Here is a 19,359-nt window from a genome sequence, read left to right as displayed (position 1 = left end):
TCAGTATCATCATCATCATCATCATGATGGAACGGATTCCTCTGGAAGATTCTAGGAAAATAAAGAGGTGGATTGGGAGACACGTAGGTGAGTGTGTGTGTATACACTGAGAAGAATTATTAGACGTTAGATGCACAATATCCATTCCATTTAGAGAAGAATGTGGTCATGAAATCCTGATGTGGTGAATGAAGGAAGCAGTGGGAACAGGATGGTCAATGGAAGGGAGAAGGAAGTGAGCAAAGCTGGGAGCATAGATCCTCTGTTAGAGACCAGCACGTTGGTGTGAATGAAGGGACTGTGGTGGCAGAACAATGTGTCCCCCACCCCCACAGGGAAGTCACCTGTGACATGTTACTGTAGACAGTAAAGGGATGACAGGCATTTTAGGACAAAAATCTTAAAAAATCTTAGAGGATTTTCCTTCTAAATTGGCTATTAGCCTTTTAAACCCATAATACGTTGTTAAAGATTAGTGCCAGGTTACAAATAAACAGGATTTGTATAATCTCACCAGACGTACTGAATGTGGAAAGACTAAGGAAGAAAATCAAAAAGCCGTTCACAAGTGTCTTGAACCTTTAATTGCTCACGAGAAGAAATGTTACCCACGGTGAGTGTCACAGCCACATACATAATGCCTGAATGGGATGGGACAAGGGGATCCTGAGATGAGGTGATAGGGAGAGTAGCCTGGATTTTCCAGGTGGGCCCATTGTAATCACAGGTGTCTTTACAAGCATAGGACATTTCCCATCTGAGTTTAGGATCAGAGGGAGGTGCAGCCATGGAGCGATGTTCAGAAAGGCTGCTGGCCATGAAGATGAAGGAAGTCGTGGGGCACAAGCTAAGGAAGGTGGGTGACCACTGGAAACTGGAAAAAAACAAACAAGGAAACATTTTCTTCTAGACCCTCTAGAAGGAAGGCACCCTGCTGGTACCTTGAATTTAGCCCAATGAGAACTGTGTTGGATCTCTGACCTCCACAGCCATAAGCTGATAAATCTGTGCTGGTTTAAGCTATTAAGCTTATGGAAATTTTTTACAGTGGTAATAGAATAATAACATAGTGAGCGGTGTTGTAAGGGATTAAAGGTCTAGGATGGGATGTGGTGAGGATTCTGACATTTACACCTAAAAAACAACCAGGTGAACTGGGAAGGTGTTTTAAGGAAGACCTACCTGGCAGGGCTGTTGAGCAGACTGTTTGGAGTGAGGAGAGAATTGGAGTAGAGGAATCAATTAAATCTCTACCAGAAAAATAAGGAATAAAATCTAACAGGGCTTCAGTGTTAGTGGATGTAGGAATGGAAATGGGCAGAGAGATATAAACATTACTTTGAAATTAGCTACAGGTTTGATGACTGCATGTTGGGGAGAGTTAGGCGATGTGTGGACTGAATGTTTGCATCCCCTCAAAATCTATATGTCAAAACCCCATCTCCCAGGGTTATGGTATTGGGAGGCGGGGCCTTTGGGAGGTGATTAGTAGGATAAAATGAGGTCAAGAGAATAGAGCCCTCATGAATGGGATTAGGGCACTTCTAAGGGGCCCCATAGTACTTGCTTCTCTCTGCTCTCCACCCCATGAAGATAGTGGGAAGACAGCCATCTTCAAGCCATGAAGGCAATCCTCTCCCAGATACCTTGATCTTGAATGTCTCAGCCTCCAAAACTTGAGGAATATGCTGGTTGTTTAAGCCACCTGACCCATGGTAATTTTTTACAGCATCCCAGACTGACTAAGACAGTGGAGAATGCCTCGGGGTGTGAAACTGATTGCCTGGAGAATGCTGAAACCCAGGGAAGTGGGCAGCACAGACGTTAAATCACTTAATCCTGCCAGCACAGTAGGAGATAGAGTCTACATATTCCTCACCATTTAAAGGTTAGGAAAAAGAGGCACAAATGAGTAAAATAATAACAACAACAACAACAATAATAATAAAAATTTCTCCAAGATTCACACAGAACCCCCCAGAGGCAGAGTGAGAATTTATACTCAGGCAGGCTGGCCCCGGAGACCCTGCTCATAACTACTAAATCAAATGGCCTGGCTTATGTGGATCTTTTTTTTCAACTGTGATATGACGGTACTATGTCCAGTAACTTATAACTTCAAAATACCTCACTATAAGGGAATCATTAGTCACGGGCATTACAAACCACAGAAAGCTAGACATACAAAAATAACCTGTTAGGGCAAGAAAACCACTAATGTTTCTAAACATCATACGTGCTAAGCCTTTGCTGTAAAATGTTTATTTATAATTTTGCCTGGCTACAGAATGATTTCATATTTCTGCATGTGGCTGGTGGCTCACATGTTGGACAGCACGGGCCTAGGGAACTTAAATGACTTGCCGAGCCTCACCCAGGAAGCTCATGGTGGAATCAGATCTACAATCTGGGACTTTTCCTTCTTATCCAGCAAGTCCTTCATGGAGGCTTAGAAGCTTCTCCTTTGGTGCCCAGCTGTCTATCCATGCTTATGACATCTTGTCAGGTGTCCCAGCCTGCTCCTGAACATCAGCCGGTACACACTTCTGCTCTTTTCTGACCATTTAATATCTCTTAGAAATTTTGGTGACATCAGTTCTTATCTGGAAGGGTAGTGGCTAGAGATGTAAATGTGTCCACAAGAGCAGACTGACAGATTTTTCATAAACATAGCAAGAGTGGTCAAGAAAAAGTCAGGAAGAAAGACCAGCAGAAGCAAGTCATTTAATATACCAAACCAATACTTTCAATGTTTGGTTGTGTTACTGAGTCCAAACTCATTCTGCTCACTGCAGGACAGGCCAATAAATTGGAAGACCACGTTCTGTGGCAAGAAATAGCGTCTTTAATTAGAAAGCCAGCTGACTGAGGAGATGGCAGAGTAATTGTCCTGGAGAACCATCTTCCCCTAGACACAAATCAGGCTCCTTTTATATTAAAAATGGGAAGGGGGTGTTCTTGGTTGTTGCAAACATCTTGGTGTAGGAATCCTTTGTTGTTGCAGCTGTCCACCTGGGTCAGATCCCTGTAAACCTCCAACAAAACAAATGTTATTTTCTGTTCTGCAACATGTTATCTTTATAAGAATGGAAAAGTGTTAATATCCTTAAAGGTCAAAGCCTTGAGAATAGGTTCTCCTGTGTATTTCAGGCTCTAGGCAACATTGTTTTATAAAAGGTGCAGAACCAACAAGACTAAGCCTCGGAAACAGAGCACAGGGTTAAAGTCAAAGAAAAAGATGTAATATGGAGTCAGATTTGTTCTTTCCTATTTCAATAGTGCCATGGAGAAACCACTTTGGGCAGCTTTTTGTGGGGCCATGGAGGCTTTCTCTGTCTCTGGGCATCTCTGTTGAAAACCCTTCCTAGCTGTCTGGCCTGCTGGAAACCCATTCCACCTGGTCTGCCCTGAAGATGTGTTCTGTTTATAACTCATTTATACTCCTTGGAAAACAACTCAATTAAATCTCAATTGGTTTTCCACCAGCTCCCCTGGGCAGGGGTCAGTGATAGCATGTTATTATTTTATAAAAAATATACATAATAAATGAAGTCATAAAACAGCACTGGGCACATAGGAGAGTCAATAAATGCTTCCTGGCTTAAAGCAAAAGTGACGGCTCAGTTTTCCGTGGCTGCTGTACTTGCTGAGCTAGTTTCTCCTTCCCTCCATTACACTTTTTTTTTAACTGAAAAAGAAACCCATGCATATGGTAAAAAAAATTCAAACAGCACAAAAATACACAAGGGAAAGGTTTCCCTCATCCTTTGTTCTCTCAGACCTCCCTGGAGATGCCACTGTTTACAATCTTTTGTGAGCTTTTCCAAATATTTTATGCACATTTCAACCTATGTATGGAAATTCCTTTAAAGTTTTACTTATTTTTAACCTAAAAGGATTTAAATCCTCAAGTGGCTTCTGCCTCGATAATAGCAAAGAACAAATCAGACTCTGTAGTAGATCTGTTCCTTTGACTTTAACCCTGTGCCCTGTTTCCTAGGCTTAGTCTTGCTGGTTCTGCACCTTCTGTAAAACAATGTTGCCTAGAGCCTGAAATAGACAGGAGAGCCTATTCTGAAGGCTCTGACCTTTAAGGACATTAACATATTTCCATTCATATAAAGATAACAAGTTACAGAATAGAAAGTAACATTTGTTTTGTTGGAGGTTTACAGGGATCTGACCCAGGTAGATAGCTGCAAGAAAAAAGAATTCTAACAACAAAAAATTCCTACACCAAGATGTTTGCAACAACCAAGCAAGTAGGAAAGGAGCCTGAATTCTGACTTGGGGAGATGGTTTTCCAGGACATTAGTTTGCCATCTAGGTCTACAGAATCTTGCTATTCCATGCCCCAACACCTTGTCTCCTGATTTATTGGCCTGTCCTGCATTGAGGAGAATGAGGTTGGACTCGAGAACTCTCCTGTCTACAGAGCAAGCTGGGCACTGGAACTGAGGACAGCTCTCCCACATCCAGGGACCTACTGTGAGCCCTTCATTGTTCCACTAGGGTGGAAAGTGGTTTACCCAGGAGAGATGGGGACTATGCACCGACACTCGGGCAGTCTGCTCTGTCTGGGTTTCTGAACTTGTACCTCCCACTCCCTGCCAGCCCAAAACCTGGGACAGTGCAGCTAAGGCAAAGATCATGCCTGCCTCAGTTTCCCAGCCTGTAAAAGGGGAATTTATACTCTTCCCAAGGTAGTTCTAAGCGACAACGCCTGTGGGTGTTTGGTTCCGGGAGCAACAGGAAGACCAGCTCCTCTTGGGGGCAACAGGTGTGATCCCTGTAGGGGTTCTGCAGGGCCTTGGCTGGGGGGCTTGACCAGGGAGGTGAAATTTGAGCTTCTGGCCTTGAGGGGCTAGAGAAGAGCATGGAGGCTGGACTGGCGCCTCATTCGGGGTGCCCTTGAAGGTAAAGTTTTTCTCTTCATCTCGGCTACTCCCCTCCCCCTTCTCCCTCTAGATCTCTTGCTTCTCCTTGCTCCTCCTCAGTCCATCTCTCTCCCTCCAATTTTTGCTTCCTCTCCTACTCCTCCCATCTTCTCCCCCTCCCATCTTCTCCCTCCCTCGATTCCCCAGTGTATCTCGCAGAACCCAGAGCCCAGAGCGGATCGCTGGCCCTCCCCCGCATGCCCATGGTTGGATGCCAGCTGGACCGTGGGACCGAAGCTCCAGCTCCGAGCCAGGGATCAGCCCCTGTGGCTGCTCGGCTCTGTCGCCTGGTAGGCCTTTGGCTCTTGCCCCGGGTCGGGGCCTCCGGCTGTGTAAGTGGAAGGTTGGGGGCTCTGGGAAAGGGGGTCCACGTGTCACAGCCTGCGAGGGCTCGAGTCAGTGCGTGTCCAGCTGAGGGTCTGGCGCCAGCCCCCTCTGCCTGCGCCACCTGCCCCGGCGCCCAGGCCACACCTGTCCAGGGCCGGGAACGCACCTGCCGGGGACATGGCCATCCCCGTCCAAACCGCGGCCCGCACCTGCCACCTCTCGCCCCAGCCGGGCTCCTCTGAGTCCGCGGCCGGCGCCCCCTTCCGCTCTCTGCCCGCGAGTCCCCTCCTCCAGGGCTTCCTCTCCTCGGCCGCAGACCCCGCCCCGCCCCTGGGCGGGCTTTCTCCCGGGCCGGCGGGGTCTGCGGAACAGGGCATGGGCGGGGCAGTGGCTGGGACTGGCCTCCGAGCGGGGCTGCAGCCCGCACCCCCCGCCGCTTTCCCTGCCCCGCCTCCCCTAGACTGCACTCCTTTCCCTTTCCCTGTCCCTGAGGTCCAGCTCAGTGGCATGGACGCTGCTTCCTAGGGCTGAGATCCTCTGGCTGTAAAACCCAGTTTCTCCTGGCAGAGACTTGGGAAAAGAGAGCGCCAACGCTGAGCATGCTTCTTTCTCCTCCCTCAGTGTTTCTGCCCCAGGTAAATAGCCTTAATACTTTTTCTGGTGTTAGGATGGGGGGTGCTTTTTGATGTCACGTGTTTTTATAGTGAGCGTGATCACAGTGTTGAAAGCAGGGCTTGGTTCATTTCAAAGTGAGCTGAGGAGTAGGGGCAGGGCTATACTTAATATGTTTGAGTTGTTCTGCAGGAGCTAAGGCCCCCACCCAGGTGGAGGATGGTAACTTCAGGCTGAGCACGAGATTCCTGGAACACGGCCCTATTACCTACCACCAACTAGTCAGAAGAAAGTCACACACCTGGAAGCCCTCAAGCCTCATTTTGCCTATTAAAAGCTTTACCCTAAAAAAAAAAGAAAAAAATTCACCTCAAAAACCATCAGAGAATTCAGGGTTTTTGAGCATGAGCCACTGTTCTTGTTTGGCCCTGCAGTAAAAAACTTTCTCTTCTCAAAATAAAGGGATGAGTGCATGAGGATGGAACATTCTCCATCCTCCCCTCTCCCAGAGTGAAACATGTGACCGTCGATTTTAAAAAGATATAGTTCTTAACTAGTCCAGCCCTACTAGTGTGTGTTAACAAAAGCAGCACCATCAGAGGCATTTTGGAGACCCAGGAACATTGCAGTCCTAAAGATCTCCTGGCAAATTTTTGTTTGGTTTTGTTTTTTTTTTTTTGTTTTTCTTAAATTGTGGGGCAGACTAGTAATATAGAGGGAAAAATAGTGGTCCAGAAATATTTTTTCATAGAACAGCTTTATTACGATATTATTCACACACTGTGAAGTCCACCCATTTAAATGGTACAATTCAGCGGCTTTTAGTATATTCACAGTGGTGCAACCATTATTATTCCAGAACGTTTTCATCACTTCAGAAAGAACAGTGGAAATGAATGATCCATCCACGCCTCCCCAGTGGTGGTTCTAAAGAAGTTTTCTGGCTGTTCCTGACCCTAAATTAACTTGTTACATTCCATAAAAAATCTGGTAGGAATTCTAATCAGAATTACGTTGAATCTACATATCAGAACAGGAAGAATTAATGTCTTTATGGCATAAACTTTTTCTACCCATAAATGTATCTGGGACCCCATCTTTTCGTTTGTCCAGAGGCTGGCCTATGGAAAGTCTTCACTAATTTGTTGGGTCTGTGAATAATGAGATTATATATACCGTTGGTTGCAACTGTAGCTTTTCACGAAAGAGAAAATAACCTCAGTGAAGCCAATTGACTCCCTAATGGTCAGAAAGAGTGACAGCCATTGCTGGAGTGATCGAGTGGACTTGGTGCTTGCAACCAGTGTTCTCCACCACCTACAGCTAAGGGGATTACAGTGTTCTTTTATTTATTTATTTATTTATTTTTAAAATTCTTATTTTTTAGTAAAGTGTAATCAGTTTACAATATTAGTTTCAGATGTACAGCAGAGATTCAGTTATATATATGCATATGTACATGTAAATTTTTCAGATTGTTTTCTGTACAACTCATTACAAGAAATTGAATATAGTTCCCTGTGCTATACAGTAGGTCCTTGTCATTTATTTATTTTATATATAGTAATGTGTATCTGATCATACTAAACTCCTAAACTGTCCCTCCCCCTTTCCCACCTGCTGACCACAGTTGGCTATGTCCATGAGTATTTCTAGCAGCATCCTTTTTGCTAGTAATATATGCTGGTTAGCTGCCTTCATTTTCAGTAATTCCATCTTATCTGTGGGCGTTTTTCTTCTGGTGGGCCTGCATGTGGTTTGCACACGTGTTCATAGAGATCTGTATTTGGGAGAACTCCAGGCCTCGTGTAGTGCCTGGCACGGAGCTCCCACTGACCTCATGCTTGAACTGGGAAAAACCATATAAAATTTGGAATTTCCACTGTGGTTGAGTCTTCCAGGTTTCTATAACCTATTTAGACACCTTAATGTTGGTGGCTCCCATATTGGATAATTTGGTGGAACTGCATGGTACGACGGTGTAGAGAGGACTTGTATATTTCTTCTCTTTCCTTTTTCTAACACTCATTCTCCTGGGCCTCCCACATCCTTCCCCAGCAGTGCCCAGGGCTGGCTTGGTGCTGCGCTGAGGCAAGATTTGTAAATAAGGCCCTTTCCTCATCTCTTCTGAGCCCCCGTTTCCTTCTCTGCACAATGAGGGCTTGGACTAGATAATTGTTTTTTGGTTTCTTTTAAACCCATGTCTCCTTTTGAGAAACAGAGAACTCAAATCTCTGCTCCAACCCTTATTCTTCAGATTTTCATACGTCCTCAAAGGGGTGACACAGCACTTTGTGGAAAGTTAATGTGACTTTGGTTCTTTCCAGGCAGCACAGAAAAGACTTAAGAGATTTATTGCAGGGAGGGGGCAGGTGGGGGCAGTATTTCACACTTTCTAGTGTGAGAAATGCAGCAGGGGCTTGGATTTAAATACAGCCTCTGATGTGGCTTCTCTCTAATCTTGCACAATGTGATAAAACTCTCTTTTCCTCTGTTTCTTCATGTGTCAAGTTGGAGTGATATTATTTTAGGTTTTCGTGAAACAATATACACATAAGCCATTTGTGTCTCAGTAGAAATCTGACCTGCTAGAGAATCAGGGGTTTCTTCAAAAAAAAAAAAAAATCTTGTCCATGGCAATCTGTCTATGTGTAATTTGAATTTCCTGGAGTGTGTGGGTTGAGACTAAATTTCATCATGGGACAGGTTGCCCCTGGGTCTGGGGACCCCAGTTTCCTCCTCCTCCCCAGTCCTCTTCCTCAGTCCAGGATGAAGTTCCTGCCATTAGAATTACACAGACTTCTTGTGGATATGGTTTTAATTTTATTGTTTCACTGGGAGGGCTGCTGTCATGATTTCCGTGGTCAGGTTTTGGTGACCTGAAGGCTATGCAATTGGGTATTCCTATTTAAGTATAAGAAAACAAAGTTACAAATACAAAATTAGACCTAGGGTGGAGGCAGGGGCTCTTGGAAGTGGGGACAATTATCTCTGTTAGCTGCAGGTGCAGTGGCCTCTGGCCATGAGGACCCATCCTTGTGCTCTGGAGTTGGAGGGACCAGTAGGTTCTGTGGGAATGTTTACTGAGTGTATATCATAGGCTGTGCATTGTCCTATTTGTACTGTGTGTTCCTTATTTAAGACAGTGAGCTCATTTAATCTCAATAGCCTCTTAAAAAAATTAGACTTTTTATCTTGAGATGTAATGAAGATTCCCATGCAGTTGTAAGAGCTGATACGGAGACAGCCTATGTACTCTTTGCTCAATTTTCCTTAATGTTTCCATCTTGCAAGGTTGGGGTACAATTCATTATTGACTCACTAACCCTTTGAGGTTTGTGTTATTACTCCCATTTCTATTCGTGAATAAACTGGGGTTTAGAGTAGCACACTGGCCTGCCCAGGTCACCCACATGGTTAGTGTAGAGTCGGGTGGAACGTGGGCTTGGGATTTCCAGGAAGTACCATTGTGATGGTCTGTGGCAGGGGCAGCATTCACTTGCGAGTTTATTCATTCATTCAACAAACATTTATTGAGTAACCTCTGTGGGTCAGATGCTATCATAGGGTTATCTAATTCTTCAGCAGTACTGAGAATCAGGTAATGTTTTCTTTTTTTTTTAATCTGAGAAATTTAGCTCTGAGAGGTTATAACCCCCCGCAAAGGAAATATAGCTCATAAAGGAGGGATAGTACATGTGTACAGTCCTCCAATTTTTATGCAGATTGTACCCTAGGCATTTTACATTTGCAAACTTCCATAATCCAGATATATTCTTGTAAGGCAAGGATTTATTTTTTAATTGAAGTATAGTCGTTTACAATGTTGTGTCAATTGCAAGGTCTTTTTTTGAATTTTGAATTAAAAAATTAATATTTGATGTGGGATAATTAGGTTTATCTATTTGTTGCACTTTTTTTAATGGAGGTACTGGAGATTGAACCCAGGACCTCATACATGCTAAGCATGGGCTCTGCCACTGAACTGTACCCTCCTCCCCAAGGAAAGTTTTCTTATCCATTTTTCTGCAGCTTAGGAGTTCAAGTAAATTGGAGTTGAAATCCAGATCTTTTGATCCCACTCTGGTTCTTTTCTTTATATTCTGCTCAAGGGGGTGAGGAAAGAAGTTCCTTTGTTCATTCTTGTATTCAGCATTTTTGAGCACTGACTTTGCATCAGGGCCTGGCTAGGTGTTGGAAACTGAAAACAAGAAATGACCCTTTACTGCAGGGGCTGGAAGCCTAGACCAAAAGATGGGTAATGTGATCCGAGCTATGGTAACTATGTGCTGACGCTGAGGACAAACTGTACCCCTGGCTTTGCTTGGGCTTCCCTGCCTTACGGCTGCTACACACCAGGTCACTGCATCCCAGAAGGGTCTGCAGCCCACAGAAGAGTGTGTACCTCAGTCTCCTCTCCCCTCTCAGCAGGGCCTGCAACATGGGCATCCCTACTATGTGCAGTGTGCTGAGGACAACCAGAATCTCCCCGTGGTGGTCCAACCTGTTGGGGATCGTCTCAGAGGAGAATTTCTTTTGCATCTATAAATGAATCTCCTCGGTGTGCCAGATCAGCCCGTGCGGCTCCCAGTGCACACTCTGTATCCACTACAGGCACCACTACGGGCCCAAGAATGGGTGGAGCAACTTCCAGGCCCACCACAAGGTCATGGGCCTTGTCACCATTACCGACTGCCTCTTGGTCAAGACCTTCTAGAAGCTCCACGTGCAGAGGAGCTGTATGGCACCACGATCTGTGACCCTCAGCTCTTTGCCTTTGGGTCTGCATGGAGAGGTGGTCAAGCAGCCACCTACTGATGTGGCCTTCAACCTACAAGTACTGCAGAGTAGTGGAGAAGAGGGTCGAGGACATCAAGTCACTCTTCATCGTGCTCGTGTCCAAGAGCCTGCACGGGGCCCCCGATAATTCTAGGGACAAGATCCCCCTCCCCTGCATCCCGTTTGAGAAGAAGGACTTGGTGGGACTGGACACAGACAGCAGGTAAGCCTACCCGGGGGCCCAGCTGCCCTGGCTGTGTGCCGCTTTGCTTCCCTACAACCAGAAAGGGATTGGCAAGGAGGAGGGCTGTCTTGTAGCCAAGGGGGGAGGGAGGTGCAGCCCGCCAGTTTTCAGATGTTTAAAAGTGAATCCGCCTTTGTTTCAGAGAGATCCTTTTAGGGTTAGTGTGGACATTTACTCTCCCTTTTCAGCCAGGACCCCTGGTGGGACCCCTGGAGTCGGAGTCCAATAGTCCTGCTGTCCAATAGAGTAGCCACAGCTACTGATGCTAGGAGCACTGTGGGTTTCTAATTTTTGCTTGTTCCTCTTTTTCTTTCTCTTTTTTCCGTTTTCTCTCGGAGCTCCCTGTGAGCATGTTGTTGGGTCTGAAAATGTGGTCTGTGCACACCCTGTGTTGGAAATAGCGAGATTGCCCTCCGTGCTGCCTCCATCGCTTTAAGAACCAAAAACTTTTGTTTAATAACATTTTTTATTGATTTATAATCATTTTACAATGTTGTGTCAAATTCCAGTGTTCAGCACAATTTTTCAGTCATTCATGGACATATACACACTCATTGTCACATTTTTTTTCTCTGTGAGTTATCATAACATTTTGTGTACATTTCCCTGTGCTATACAGTGTAATCTTGTTTATCTATTCTACAATTTTGAAATCCCAGTCTATCCCTTCCCACCCTCCATCCCCCTAAAAAGCAAAAACTTAATGGTTGCTTTGATTCATGTATTATCTCAGTTATGTTTTTATTTTCTAATTTTTTGGAATTTTTGTTTGTTAACATGTCACCTGCTGGTGTTTGATAACCTGGTAGAATCCTTGCTTTGAGAAACATGTTTGGTCCTCCTTACATTTGGTGACAAATGAGCCCTTATTAATTTTGTTTGTTTGTTTTGAGGAGGTGAGATGCGAATTGAATTAGGCGGCTTCTGAGGGATGTTTTTCATGGGTATTTTCACTTGGGAAGTCAAAGTCTGCAGCACCTTGCTTGATTCTTGCTTTTACACAAACGTGCTTGGCACGTGGTTCCTGGCTGTCGCTGTGTGACGTGCATGACGGCGCTTCCATGCTGGCGGTCACTGGTGAGGAAGCGGCCGGCTCGGGGGTGAGCAGCTGCAGGGGACGCTGTTGGAGGAAGCAGCCTCCGGGTTTGCTTTTGCTTTTGCCTTCCCCATGCCATTTACTTTACTTTGTCCTCATAAAAGGGCAGAAGCGGGTCTAAAATCCATGTCACTCTTTTACTCCCTTTACAAGGCTGGCTTTTCTGAGTATCAGGACAATATGGCCTTCTACTAAGTAGCTGGCTCACCTGGATCTGGTGGACACAGGGACCGCTAACAGGGACCGTAGCTTCCTCTCTGCTTCAGCCAGTGGGCATTCAGAGCCAGGTCTGTGGTTTGCCTCAGCAACCGTGAACACCTCCCTGCACCGGCCTTTACTTTTAACCCATGTTGGCAGTAAATAGCTGACTCTGTCTGTTGCAGCTGATGTCCACCACTGACGGCCGTGTCATTAGTTTGCGGTAGTGAGACTCCAACACCCAAGTCAACCGTGAAGGTAGATGCTTTGACCGACCTAGGACCTTGCATTTTCATCCCCCAAGCTGGTTCATCTCACCTGGGGGAAGGGTTTGGCCACCAACATCATGCTGGCCATGAGACCTTGTTTCTCCTTTCATGCTCTGGTCCAAATGAGGACACTTCATCCTTCACTGACTTGGTTTCACTTCAGACAGGCCAGACATTCTGAAAGAGTCCATCAGAGTCTGGGAGGGAACAGAACAGAAGTTAAGTGTCACAAGTAGAAGGAGTCTAGGCTGTCCGGGTTGGGAAATGCAGGCTGGGATCTGTGATGTCTGGGCTGTGCCCTGGACACAGGCCTTTCCTGTGGCTCCTTAGATCCCAGGGGTCGGAGTGAGAACAGACTTGCCTGGGTTCCTCCATCCTCACCTGCTCACTGGCATGTGTGTGTGCTAACAAGGAGCTCCCCCAGACCTCATGCCCTTCAAAGTTCAGACCACGAGAGAACCTTGAGTCCCTTCTCCTGGGCCTCCTTTGTGCAAATCCAGTGACTTCTGAGGTGACCTGTGCCAGGAGATGCCTCCCCCTCCAGGGAGCTCCCTTCAGAGGACTGTGACTCAATGCACCTTGCTATGAGCTTGTGGGGTTCCGGACGTGGTCTTTGCAGAACCAGACTTGAGATGGGCTTAGCGACGGAAATGACAGGACCAATTCCAGGGCAGGGCTGGGGTGAGGGAACAGTGGAAATTGAATGTGACCTCAAACACCTATGTGGGTGCTGGGGCTGTTACTAAAATGGGAACACGGGAGTTACCTGCAAGGGGTTGAATTCCATAGTAAATGGTGGACATGAGGCAATTTAAGATGCCATTTGTCATCCGAGTTATGAATTCAAACAGGCACTCTGGTCTATGAGACTGGGGCTCAGGTGAAGGAGCCATACTAGAGTTACTCGTTGGGAGTCGTCATTCTTAGCTGGTGTTCATAGCCTTGCATGTGGATGAGCTCATCTCGAGATGTACAGTCTGAAGCTGAGGGAGGGCAGGGCTGTGCCTGGGCTGGAGGAAAGCCCAGACCATGCTGCTTTGGTGTGTCAGTCAACAGCGTTTGGGATTTTCAGAGCAATGCCACTTATCCTCAAAGGGCCGGGGAGGGGGCGGTGCCGCCCAAGAAGAAATCAGAAGGGAGGGTCATGACCACATGTGCATCTCAGGAAGATGCGGAAGCCGCAAGATCTGGGCTGGACACCTCCTCAGAAGCTGGAATTGCAGCGGGGAGTAGGGAGAAGGTAGTCACACTCATCTGTGAGGGAGGGAGGGAGGCGTGGGGAGCCCCCACCCCAGCGGACTCGCTTTCTGCTTTCCATGTACAAAACGCAATCATACAGAGGATCTGAGGTGAGAGAGGATGGGGGTTGGGAGGGGACCTAACCTGGAGAATGGTGGCTGGACAGTTCTCGAATATTCTCTCTGCCAAGTAGACCTAAAAAAAAAGAAACTCTTAAGAACACGGATAGTGACTAGGGAGGAGGCAGTCCTTTTTCTGGCCTCCTAAGGGTAAGGCATGTATCCAGGGATACACAAAAGAATCGGGCATTCTGTCCCGGGGACTTGACCCTTACCGGGGTAACAGTGCAAGTTTAAATGGGGAGAAGGGCAGCAGACGGAAACTAGCCAGGCCCCGTGTCAGGTACCAGTCGGCCACCCTACTTGCGTGTTGCATTCACCTCCATGCCTCCCAGGTGGGCGGTGGCAGCCCCCTTTTGCAGATTGGGAAGCCTTCTCAGAGGGGTTAAGGAATTGGTCCATTTAGCGGCTAGTAAATGCTGTAGCAGGATTCAAGCAGGACATTGTCAGACTTCAAGGGCATGTTTTCTCTACTAATTCTGGTACCTCCCTGTTGTACGTGGAATGGTGAAGTGGGTCAGTTTTGGAGCCTTTCAGAAAAAGTGTGATTTAAGTGCCTCAGGACTGTTTCACAAAGCTCAGTGATCTTCGATGGTTCGGAAGCACCGCAGTGCTTTTCGCCCCACAGAGGTAAGGTCTTACTCCTTTGACGATGACGTGGTTGCAAATGACGTACAGGTGCAAAACCAGACTTAGCAGCTTCTGAAGAGAAACTCTCCAGTTCTCCCTTGATCAGCTTTCTTCCGTGGGATGTATCTGTGCTGCAGCGTTTGCCTGAGATTTCTCTATGGAGTGAGGATTTGGTATCCAATGTTAGCATAAAATGATCAGATGGAGAAAATTGACGTTGACAATTTATTTTCGGGTTTCATTAGACAAAATGCACTATCAGTTAATGGCCCAAATAGCATATGAAATTGAGTAGAGAACATTGCATTTCTTCCTTTCTATTTAGAGTTCTCTTACAGCATAAGGCTGCCTGCTTTGGAACATCAGCTCCACCACCAGGGTGCCTGTCAGTGTGTTGGTGTGATTGCATTTATACAGTGCATGTAATCTGGGCTTCCTTGGTCTCAGATACTCCAGTGCAGAATCAAGGGCTATAGTCATCACTTAGTCATGCAAATACTTCTAAAACTATATGATGCCAAAAAAAAAAAAAAGGAGATAGAGAGAAATTACCTTTATCAAATTTCCTTTGGATTCTAACTGTAAACTTTTGTAGAGCAGCTCTCGTTTCCTTTGGATATGAGTGCATACATTTCTTTGCTTGTAACTTGGTTTTTGGACTAGAACACCAAGCTCTGGCTTTCCACAAGCCACAAAAATAGTAGCCAAATTGCACACGTGTGAAATATTTTATTCTTTTTTCTGAGAAAGTCTCCTTGAATTTGGGACTTGGGCTGTGATTTTTGCTTTTTGATTCTCCCACCCCTCTCATCATCCCTCACTCCTTCTTCCCACGTGGCCTTCAAGAGTTCGTGTTCTCCAAGGAGCAGGTGGACAAACACCCAGTTGGTCATTATGAAGTGCTGCTGTAGAGGGAGCCCAGCCAAGAGCTAAAGGACATTATCAGAGAGGACTTCCTAGAGGAAATGGACTCTACATTCAGTTGTGAGGACAGAGTAAGAATCAGCCAGGAGAAGGGGTCAAGAGGGTGGCTCAGGTGGCAGGAGCAGCCCGGGCAGACGCCTGGAGGCTTGTTGGTGGGGACTCGGGAAGAGTGCCCTGTGCGGTCCAGGGTGGAGGGTGCCCCTGCTGGGGAGGACCCTGGAGAAGGCCTGGGGTGGAGGGCTTTGTGGGAGCTTGCTTTTTACTAGAATTGACAGAGGAGGCGGTGAAGTTTGTCAGAAGGAAGTGACCCTCAGGAGAGGTACTTCTGGTTTTGCTTCTGATGTTCTAAAGGTGTTGGGACGGGTGAGAGCAAGTCTGTCTGTCCGTTTGAGACCCACCCCTTCATTCCTTTATTTATAACATGCTCACTTATAAGTGTCTAGGGGAGAGGGGTGAACCGACAGTAGTAAGCAAAATGTACTTGCTTCTTGCGAGGTTAGCAGTGTCAGAAGTTGATTTAGCTTGGAATGTTCTAGGAACACAGCAGGGAAACCTAAACCAAAGTGCGGGGATTGGAAGCAGGGAAGGTTTCCTTGAGAAACAGAATCAGAATGAGCCCAGAGGCAGGTGGGAAGTAGCTAGGCATCAGGTCAGGGGCCCCCTGAGGTCACTGGGGACCTGGGTACTGCGGTGAGGCTGGGCGATGAGAGGCAGGGGCGGGGGTGTGGCTAGAACTGTACCAGCGAACCTCCGAAGTGTTTCAGTGGAGGAGTGATGTAATCAAATTTGTGCTTTGGGAGAGCTGCCCCTGCTCTCTCTCGCTCTCTTGCTCTCTCACTCTGGCTCTTGCTCTCTTTCTTGTGTGTGTGTGTGTGTGTATGTATGTGTAGCGGGGAGAAGGGGGTGGGTGCCACTGAGTGGGAGGGTCATTAGAAGACCACTCGCAGGCTGGGAGGCGACCAGTGGGAGAGTGGCGTCAGGGCTGCGTGGGGACAACAGGGACAGGGTGGATGTAGTATATCCTTATGGGGAGGGCTTGTTAGCGGGGCCGCCCTCGCGGCGTCTTGTGGCTGGAAGAAAGCAGATGGTGGCAGCCAGCCTGACTTTCCTCTTCTGTCCTTCCTTGCCTTGTGTGATGGTCTTAGCTCAGCCAATATTTGGAAGAGAAGAGCTAAATTCCAGGGTAGCCCAGGACTTTGTTGAGCTCGTTCAAGTGAGATCTGATAGGATTTAAGTTTGTGTTGAGATCTGCGTGTTCATTTAGCTAGAAATTCACCGTCTTTTGCATTTCCATAAAGGTATTTATTCTTGATAAAGATTGCTTTCTTGGTGAAAGGAAATTGAATACAGCTGCTGTTTTTCTCAAAAATATCTTATCTTTAAAGAAATTTAATATTCAAAAGAATAGGAATATTCTGAAATGATAAAGTAAGGCTTCGGTGTAGTTTCTTTGGTTTCAGAGTTGACACGGAATTAGAGCCTTTGCATTACTTAATAGCACATCCTTGTCAGTATTTAAAGAGCTGTTAGTGAGCTCCCCAGGCCCCAGCTCTCAAAGCATCATTAAAGCTTGCTCTGAAATTGTGAATTTGTAAAGATCTTGTTTGCAGAATCCAAACAGTTTGTTTATAATATGCAGCATAGCTCTTTTTATAAAATAATAGGTTAAAAGTTAAGAAAGTAGAAGATAGATATTAAAGCTGAAACGTAAACATTCTTGTGCTAATGTTGTGATTGGAAATTTTGAAAAGAAAAAATCCTTCTGTAATGTCATCTACATGAGATACTTATATGTCTATGACATTTGAAAAATAACTACGCAGTGTTTTTCAAAGTCAGGGCCATTCCAGCTCAGATACTGACAGTGATGGTTGCTGGTTTTCAATTGTAGAGTCTAAATTTGCCTTCTTTGCTTTTTGGGTTTTTTTTTTTTTTTTTTTTTTTTTGTAGTGAGAGGGTTGAGTAGTGCTTTGCCAGCATGCTTTCGGGGCAATTTTGAGGCAGACGTCGTGCGCCAGCAGTGAGACATTTCTGTGCATTTTACTTTCTGGACATCACCAGGGCACATGCAGAAACACGAGGGGGTTTGTGCCTGCAGGCTGGGATGCTTCAGGGCTCCCTGGTCCATCACCATTTGTTCTGGAGCTGCTCCGGTCAGTGAATGACTTTCTGTGGCTTGGAGGTAAGGTGGTCTGATGGAGGTGATCAGATGTGTAGTTAAAGTGCTGTTACTTGAAATAAGAGAAAACCTTGAAACGCAGCTCTAAAAATACAGGATGAGGGAGGAGAATTGTCTGAGCTGCTTGCAGTGGGGAGTCTTCTCAGGTGACTCCCTCACCGTGATTCCTGCCAATATCCGCCCCAGCCCTGCACGGTAGTCTTGCCGAATCAAGCATGCCCTTTGCTCAGAAATGCACTGAATTTCCTTGTGCCTCTGTGTGTTGGCTTTTTTAAAGCACATCTTGCCCTTTGCTTTGAATGGAATTCTTGTTAGGAACCTCTTACACTCATTCTTCCAAACCTTGTCCATATGTAGCGGCTGGGTGGATGAACAGAATACAATATCTCCATGTAGTGGAATATTATTCAGACATAAGAATGAATAAAAAAGAAAAAAAGGAGGGGAGATGAAAAAGGCCACCTGCTCTGGGAAGTCCACCCTGATGGCTCAACCCGCCCTTTTCCCTTTGAAACCCCACCCCTTATACTCCTCTCTATTTGATAGTATTTACCACCTTCTAATAAACTATAGCCTTAAAAAAAAAAAGATGCTAATACCACTTTGAAATGGACAACCGTTAATAACAGCATGTTAAGTAAAAGGAGCCAGACACAAAAGGCCACATATTGTTGATTTCAGTGATCTGAAATGTCCAGAATAGGCACATGCAGAGGCAGAGGGCAGATGATGCTAGCGAGGGGCTGGCTGGACAGGGGGATGGGGAGTGAATGCTAATGGACAGGGGATTTCTTTTGGGGTGGAGTGTTCTTGAAACAGATGATGGTAAGGGCTGCACAACCGTGAATATACAGAAAGCTGCTGAATCGTACCCCTTTAAGTGGGTGAGTTTTATTATATGTGAATTATATCTCAATTATAAAACACTGGAAAAAAAAACTCACTCAAAGGACAGCCTCTCCTGGGCTTGCCCCGCAGTGAGGTCTGTCAGTCTCCCTCTGTGCTTGAGATGCTTGTGACATGGTTTTCTCCTGCAGGGACTGTCTCCTGGAGGTGGGAGTGGGAGGCAAGGTCCATGTGTCTCCATCATCTAGCGTGTTGTAGATGTTCCCTAAATGCTTGTTAATAAATGCCCTGGGAGTAAGGACTAAAATGGGGCTCTTTCCTGGAAGAAGCTGTCAGCTCAGAGGGCCTGCCAGACACTTAGGATAAGTACCGGTCAGAGTGAAGTAACAAATTTCTCTGATAGAATTTTAAAAACCAGCTGTAGTACACACTAAGTAGAAGAGATTCTTGAATGGACTTACATTTCCTAATATGGCTTCTTAAAGAGTAGAGAGAAATAAAAGTGAGAAGAAATCAATGCAAAAGAAAAGAGAAAACATGTAAAAATAATTAAGCTGAATGAGAAAAGGAAATGATGGGAGCTTGAGTACGTTGTATTGAAGGAGAAGTCTGTAAATCCTCGTGACTGATGGCTGGAGGGTAGCTGTGAGATTGGGCACTTCTCCAGGATGAGAACCCACCCGGGACCCTGACCCACATGGTGGTGACAGGCTGTCAGCTTCCTGCAGAGAACGGGGTCCTGGGTTCTTGGCCTCTCACCTTCAGTCCGTTGGAAAGGTACAGTGGAGCTTCCCGGGGGCTCCACGACGTGAGACACCACAGCAGACGGAGGGCAGAAGAGCTTGTGGGGACCCGGCTCACTTGTGTTGAGCCAGACGGTAAGGAAATTTGTAGAACCATAAAACGAGGCCACTCTTCTGGAATTTGTTTTGGAAAATAATTATCCTTCATAAAAATTTA

At 46.1% G+C, this 19,359-nt stretch overlaps 1 protein-coding gene across 1 annotated transcript in view; it reads left to right on the top strand.

Annotated features, from left to right (window-relative positions):
- Positions 1-10,360: 10,360 nt before the first annotated feature.
- The window catches only part of LOC116157885 (trafficking protein particle complex subunit 9-like), a 59,852-nt gene continuing 50,853 nt past the window's right edge, over positions 10,361-19,359 (top strand). The window contains exon 1 of the mRNA XM_064477378.1: positions 10,361-10,878. Within this exon, the coding sequence (XP_064333448.1) occupies positions 10,664-10,878 (215 nt within the window). The 5' untranslated portion in view covers positions 10,361-10,663. The remainder of the gene's footprint in view (positions 10,879-19,359) is intronic.

The sequence above is a fragment of the Camelus dromedarius genome, chromosome 22 (genome assembly GCF_036321535.1).
Source record: "Camelus dromedarius isolate mCamDro1 chromosome 22, mCamDro1.pat, whole genome shotgun sequence".
Classification (NCBI taxonomy): domain Eukaryota; kingdom Metazoa; phylum Chordata; class Mammalia; order Artiodactyla; family Camelidae; genus Camelus; species Camelus dromedarius.
The sequence above is the reverse complement of the archived record's forward strand: the minus strand, read 5'-3'. Positions and strand labels throughout refer to the sequence as shown.